We start from the raw sequence: 6,919 nt of genomic DNA, 5'->3' as shown, positions 1-6,919 counted from the left end.
GCCTCCCGGCGCCGGACCGGGCAGAGACCTGAGATTGGGTCCGCGTACGTTCTGCGATCCGGGGCATCGACAGATCCGCTGGTCCCCCCCGAGGGGAGTCTGAGATGTGAACTGAGGCCAATGGGCAGTTACTGGGGAACTCCTCTCATTGCGCAGCGCTGTTCTGGGCGACTCGGCAGGGCCTGGCGCTCCCCGGCCTGCTGGTAAAGCAGCTTTCCAGCACTTGTTAAACAGGTTAGAGAGCTCCTCTGCAGTCTCACTCCTGCTGGAAGAAATAGGTCTGTCATGTCCCTAGAGAAATTAATGCTGTTAGTTGTCAAGGTACGGTTATTTTAGGAATACTTAGTAGGTTCTCGTCACTTCTGTAGTTTAATAAGGTTCTGAAGCCGAGCACAGCCAGAGCTGTAACTCATTTTCCGCCATAGTTTTATGCAGTAACAAGGACTTGGGTAGTTGTTTCTTTCACAGCAACACAAAGCATCTTGCTTGGCAGAGATATAACTAGAACTGCCTTCCCAAAGAGTTATAATAAAAGGATGAGAATATATTTATTTATTTATTTTACCACTACAGAAATTGTGTGGAGTTACTTTTCAGCTTCCTGAACCAAAGGTCAATTTATTTTTCGTGCTGGTTATGCTGCAGTTCCTTTACCAACGGTGCAGAATAACAGCATCAGCCTCCCTCCCCAGCAAATACTGCTGTCACATAAGGCACCTCATAAATTAATGGCATTATGTACTGTCGCAGTCCAGGGCTCAATTCAAAGGTGATTTATGAAAATTTCAAACAGCAATGTATAAACCAAAAAATTTTCTACTTTTTGTGAGCCTGACACTCAGAGGAGAGGACTGTGAAGTAATGCAGTGTCTTCCCTGTGAGTGAAGAGAAACAGCTATAAAAGTCTTAGCATGTCACACACAGAATTAGCAAAGGTCTCCATCTACCAAAACAGACACAGGAGGCTTATGTGGTTGCACAGGCCTGTAATTTCTGCAAATCCAGAAAACTGAGTTGTGAAAAACAGCTGCTGGGCCCAAATTTTCTGTGTATCTTGAGATGGCTGAGTTTCATACAAAAAAACCCAACCAAACAAACAAGAAACAAACAAACCCAAGAAAAATTAAGTGGTCCATTTTGGGCAGTACTAATGTCTTGCATAATCACTGTTCTGGGGAATTCACACCTCAGATGTCTCCCTAAAAGCATCATACAAGCAAGACAAGGCTTACAGGAAGAGGTAGTACCCTTTGTTAGACTAATTAGGATGGCTGGCAAAATGGGACAGGACTTCAAGTACATAAAATAGTCTTCAGTGGAAACTGAGTTCTACAAAACAAAAAAAATCAAGGGCAGATACAGGTTGGAGTAAACTGCTCAGAGTTGAATTAGATACATATGACATAATTTTTAAAGTGGAGGTCACAGATTCCTGCAGACTAGAAAGGACATTAATAGGAGGCAGCAGGGAGATTCTAAATTGTTTCATCCTTGGGGAAAAAAGTAGGGAGTTTATAGTCTGTGGGACAGACATTGAAGGACTGGTAGAGGAGGAGAGGGAAGGGAAGATCTATGCAGGAGCCCCAGTGTTGAGTCTGTGGGTGCTGGTACCCATCAGGTGTCCCCACAGACAGACAGATCCATCAGATCCAGACCTGTCAGTGCTTTGTGCTTGTGCCTACCTGAATGGAAACCAAAGTCACTGAGTAAAGGTAGGTACAGTCACAGGGCAGGAAAGCACATGCTGATGCAGGGCCTGAAGATTCGCTCAGGAAACATGTTGCTACAAGCAGGATGTTTCTCTCTTTGCTTTAGGGAGTTTCTGCCACATTCTGTATGGCCCACGGTCTCCTGGACTGCACGTTAGGAGTCTGCATTAGGGCAGCTCAAGCATGTTTGCTAAATATATCTTATGTAAATACCTTCATCTTAACAGTTCATAGGATCTACATTTAGAGGTCGATGGCTTTTTCCTCCTGCTCTTCCAGTCTTTCTGAACTATGTTTCCCCATCACAGGGGAACTCTCAGCTGCAAAAGAAAACCCCAGGTGGTGCCCCGTCCACATTTAGATTCCTGCTGCTTGTGGAGGGTGTGATGAGGCTGGAGGCAGCAGGGGAGCACAGGCCTGTACCTAGTGACAGACCCAGCTGTCCCTGAGGGTGTTTGGGCACAGCGTGAGCATGTGCTGAGCAGGCAGGAGAAGGGCAGCAGCAGCACAGAAATGAGGGAGCGTTCCCACCTTGTCCTCTCGTGTGCTGAGCAGCTCTCAGGACAGAAGAGGGAAGAGCACTGCCTGACACGCCTCGGCAGCGTGGCCCCAGGGACGCCTGCAACAGAGTATACACAGAGCATGCTTTGTGGTAGTATTTATTTAGGAACCGTGAGCAACTACAGCCGTAGCATTCTCATCTTTGCAATTCTGATGGTTTAACAAACTGGGAGAACATAAGCATATTTTTATCAAGGTACAAAATACACCCCGTTGTTGCCTAAAACATTTTAAAAACGTGAGAAAAGCTCTGTATGCTCTAAATCAGATTCAAAACCTTTCTGTATAAGGAATTGTGGCAATATTGTGTTTAGTATAACAAGAGGCTTTTTATCAATTGAAAAGGAAAAGACATGCTGGCAATCTGAACTTAGCAATAAAGAATAAAGGAGTTAGAACCCACTGTGTCATCCACACTGGTTGGGCTTTAAATGTATAAGAGCAAATCATATGAAACACATACACAAATAGGTAATATCAAACAACCTAAGTTTGATATTGTACACACCTGTATTAAAGTACGCTGACTACTTAGTGGTGAGGATTTAAGGTAATGTTTTGTTTTTTTTTAAAGAGGTAACCTTTGAAATGCAAATGGTTGCACTTTACACACAAAAAGTGGAAAAGAAAAAGAATTACTTTTGGAATGACACATAGATATAAGACACACTGGTTCTGGATTATGCATATCACCTTGCAGCCTCTGATATTACCTCTGAACAACAACAACAAAAAATTTAAAAGTGCCAATACTGTGATAGGAAAGCAAAGTTACTAAGTCTGAGTGCATTAACCATTTCTGAGAAAAAAAAAAAACAGGGTTCATATTTTTTTTGTTTTGCTTTGTTTTTCTGCATTTTTAAAAAACATAACAGCCTTTCTGGTGCAGGTTTAAGACACAAACAAGACAGTCAAGCTCATAAGGTAGAAATAGGTCCTATATAGCTTAAGATTCTTTGGAAGCTGTTAAATATAAAGGAGCTTGTAATCCAGACTACTATTTTTATGGCTACTCCAAAAATCTGTGGGAGTTTCCAGCCTATCATCAGTTGAAATCTGTTTTGCAATCACTAAATAAATGCAAAATAAACTTTAACTAACCCAGGATTCTGTTCACACGCATGCACATAGAAATCACTGATTGTGCAATACCACAATCAGAAAGCACTGATTGTGTGTTGTTTTTTTTTCACAGCAGCATATATGTATGAATCATAGGTCATTATTAGACTGACCAGGACAACAGAAAATATTCTCAGTCTTTGTGTTTTCAGTCTGTTTCTTAAGAAATCACAGCTGTGACTGTGCTTAAGTGACAGGTTCTATAAGGGAAAGGGGACAAGGTGTGACCAGCTGGTTAAAAGTAAGATCAGAAGTATCTCAGGAAGCCACCTGGATGTTAACTTCAGCCAGTATTACAACAGCACTGACAGTGCACTGAGAAAGGGCAGTACATGTGTTTGAAGTTAGAACCATGGCATTCTATTTAAAACAAATGTAAAAATATTCATACCAACATACACATTGTAACGCTGGCTGTGTCAGACCTTCCCTTCTAGAAGGTACTGCTCAGCTCTTATAGAAGGTACTGCAGCCTGTTTCTTAGGACTGGAGAGATTCACTGCATGTCTGGCAAATGATTCCTTGTAAAGCAGATCTCTGGAAGCTGATTTAGCTCCAGTTTCAGCTGAAGAAAGTGATGGTATAGAGGAATGAGCTCAGTAAATAGACTGCTTTTCTTAAAGACATTCAGAATATAACTGTAGATTTGTTTTCCATACATTTGGTTTTCGAAATAGACTGGGCAACTTAGTTGATGACTTGTTTTAAGTAAATACAATCATAGTAGCAACTTAAAGTCACCTGCTGATTTGAATTAATGCCCATAGATAAAGCAAACAGGTATCAACTGATCATGCTGAAGAAACAACCCCCTCAAAGACCTACATATCACACAAGGTGCTTTTGATAACTTGGATTTCTGAACCTTATAAGGAGAGTCTTTAAATATATTTCTTTTTTTTCTTTGAGATTTGTTTCATTCTTCCTCCTCCTCATCTTCATCTTCTCCTTCTTTTTCTTCCATTGTTTCCACGAGGAGTTCTGCAGTGCACGTGGCTTCCCCAAGGCTGTTCACAGCTTTGCAGGTGTATTTGGCATCATCGTCCCCACACACTTCAGAAATAGTCAAAGAACAGTTCCCTTCCTCATCATAATCTATCTGGAAGTGCCGGGACTCCTTGACAGGCTGATCATCTTTGTACCACATCACCTCAGGGTCAGGGTAGCCTGCAATAGCAGAGAGAGAACAGCAATTACAATGAACAGCTATTAACTATGCTGTTATTACTTTAAGGTCTAATTCCCCCTCTGTGTATGGACGTGCCAATATGCTGATACACAAGTATTTCACTGAATTCTATTTTCAAATAAATGTAGATGATGTGAGGCTTTTTTGCTTCACCTTTACCTGAAACAACTTTATTATGAGTAGCAAAAAATTGAAAGCTGGCACTGAGGAAACTCACTAGATTCCATTTTCTACTACTGAATGCAGCTTTCTTTGCATCTGGGACACCTGAAAATTCTATGATTCTATGATCATAGGATGAGCCAGAGAGATACTCTTAGTAGTTTATCTGAGGCTTACCTGATGCTGCAGTTTCTGTGGAACCCACAGTTCTCAACAGTGAGGTTTAGAATTTCAAGGTGTTTTGAGCTACAATTTAATGACCTTCTCAGGCTGCTTTGTCATGGCTGTTCTGAATCTTCCTCCTCCTATTTTGCTCCTTACACACTAGCTTGTCCTGTACAGAGACTCCAGCACTCTTAATTTCCTATTTGTGTTTGTTACAATGAGAGAGCCTAAGAAAAGCATTTTGATTATACATCTCAGCTGGAGAGTTTTTGAGCCTTTTGTGTAGCAAATAGCTCTGCTGTACTCCCAGCACCCAGAGCAGGGCTGTACAACACATGCAGAACAATCCCTTATACAGTACTCTCACTGCTATAACAAACTGAAGGCTTCTGTCGCAGCCAAGTTCTGGACTGTGACAAAAGGATGACTTCCCACTGGGCAGAAACAGAGTGCAGTAACCCCAAATACACAGTGAACATTACAGGGATACACTGGAAAGGTTGGGACATCAGCCGTGGTACGTCCGTCTGTTTTATTCCATGCAGTACTTGGGCACATACCCCTCAAGCTGAGCATCCGTCAGGAACAATAATCCATCCTCACATCCCCACTGTGAGGTAGGAAACACAGGCAGTGAAAGAGATTAGGAGCACAGACACAAACAAGGAGAAGGTCAGTGAGGCAGTTTCTGCACCTCATTTTAAGATTAGAAATTGTCTAACTTGGACACATGCAGTATGGTACCGACTCGACCCACTTTCTTCTAACAGCTCTTCCTAATTTCCAGCTTGCAGCAGCAGCTGTGATACAGAAGCATCACTCTCACTGCAACAGCACTGCTGGCTCTCCTGGCCTTCCCACCCTTAGCCTGACCAAGCTCCTGAAGTGCTTGCTCATGAACTCATTCTTTCTGTCTGCATATTCCAGTCTGACTTTTCTTTCTTGAACTTGTAAGTTTAAAACAACTCAACAATACAATTTTTTCTAGATGTGGTTTTTGTAACCCAGTGCAATGATGTTATTGTTACTTCTCATGCAAATAGACTTTTAGGGACTTTTTTCCCTTTAATATGATGAGTGTACTCTTTCAGTATATGGTACTAAATTGCATATTGTTTTTACTGTTTCTACCCTCAAAAATCATCTTACTTTTCTCATTGCTGTTCTGAATTAGTAATTCACACATGGACTCTTGGAGAATTCTGTTCTATGGCAAGCACAGAACAAGCCCATGCAGGTCCAAGTAATTTCTGTTACTGCATCATATTCATGCTGTGACATGCAGATATTGGTAAAGCAAAAATGACACCAGCTCAAGAGAACAGAGAAAAATCAAGAAGTTAAACAACAGCAGAAGGCACAAAAGTGTCAAGGAAGGATGAAAAGAGAGACATATGATAAATCAGAGTACCTTCAATTTTGCAGTCAAATCTAGCAGCACTGCCTTCCACAACCTCCATGTCAAGCATTTTTTTAGTAAAATATGGCTTTACGTGAGGCTTTTCTTCAGCCACTTCTTCAAGGAAAGCATCTGGAGGAGAGTAAAGAGAGAGTTAATTATTTTACAGGGAAGGTTCTCTAAAGGTGTACTTTAATTTTTAATTACCATATAATAATGAAAGCATCTGTTATTTCACTTAATTCTGTAAGGCTAATGACACAGTGAGGAAGTTAGCTTCTTAGTTCTGTGCCAATCTTTTGCAGCTGGACAAAGATTCACACCATAAATAGAATGACATTAACATGCAGGCCACCAAGCTACGAATAATCTTTTTTTTTTTTTTCCCTAGGATTTGTTATGAACCAAACCTTGACTTTTCCCAGTCAGAGGGGTAATCCAGTTCAGTCTGTATTTGGCCTGCACTCTGCATGCATATGTCAAAATTACTTGATTTTCAGAAGTGTCAATCATCTGCACCTTTTACAAACCCCAAATTCACACTTCAAATGGGGATGGCAGGGGGGTAACGTAGACCCCTTATTTTAGTTCTTAAATGCCCTTGCGTGAGGA

General features: G+C 41.4%; 1 protein-coding gene across 2 annotated transcripts in view; it reads right to left on the bottom strand.

Moving 5' to 3' along the window:
• Positions 1-4,286: 4,286 nt before the first annotated feature.
• The window catches only part of MYLK (myosin light chain kinase), a 193,796-nt gene continuing 191,163 nt past the window's right edge, over positions 4,287-6,919 (bottom strand). The window contains exons 32-33 of one of the 2 annotated variants that reach the window (XM_030453933.1): positions 6,320-6,439; positions 4,287-4,559 (exon numbers count right to left, since the gene is read on the bottom strand). In XM_030453933.1, coding sequence (XP_030309793.1) covers positions 4,309-4,559; positions 6,320-6,439 — 371 coding nt within the window. In that variant the 3' untranslated portion in view covers positions 4,287-4,308. The remainder of the gene's footprint in view (positions 4,560-6,319; positions 6,440-6,919) is intronic. The other variant, XM_030453934.1, reaches the window with a different exon arrangement.

This window comes from Calypte anna, chromosome 7 (assembly GCF_003957555.1).
Source record: "Calypte anna isolate BGI_N300 chromosome 7, bCalAnn1_v1.p, whole genome shotgun sequence".
NCBI lineage: Eukaryota > Metazoa > Chordata > Aves > Apodiformes > Trochilidae > Calypte > Calypte anna.
The sequence above is the reverse complement of the archived record's forward strand: the minus strand, read 5'-3'. Positions and strand labels throughout refer to the sequence as shown.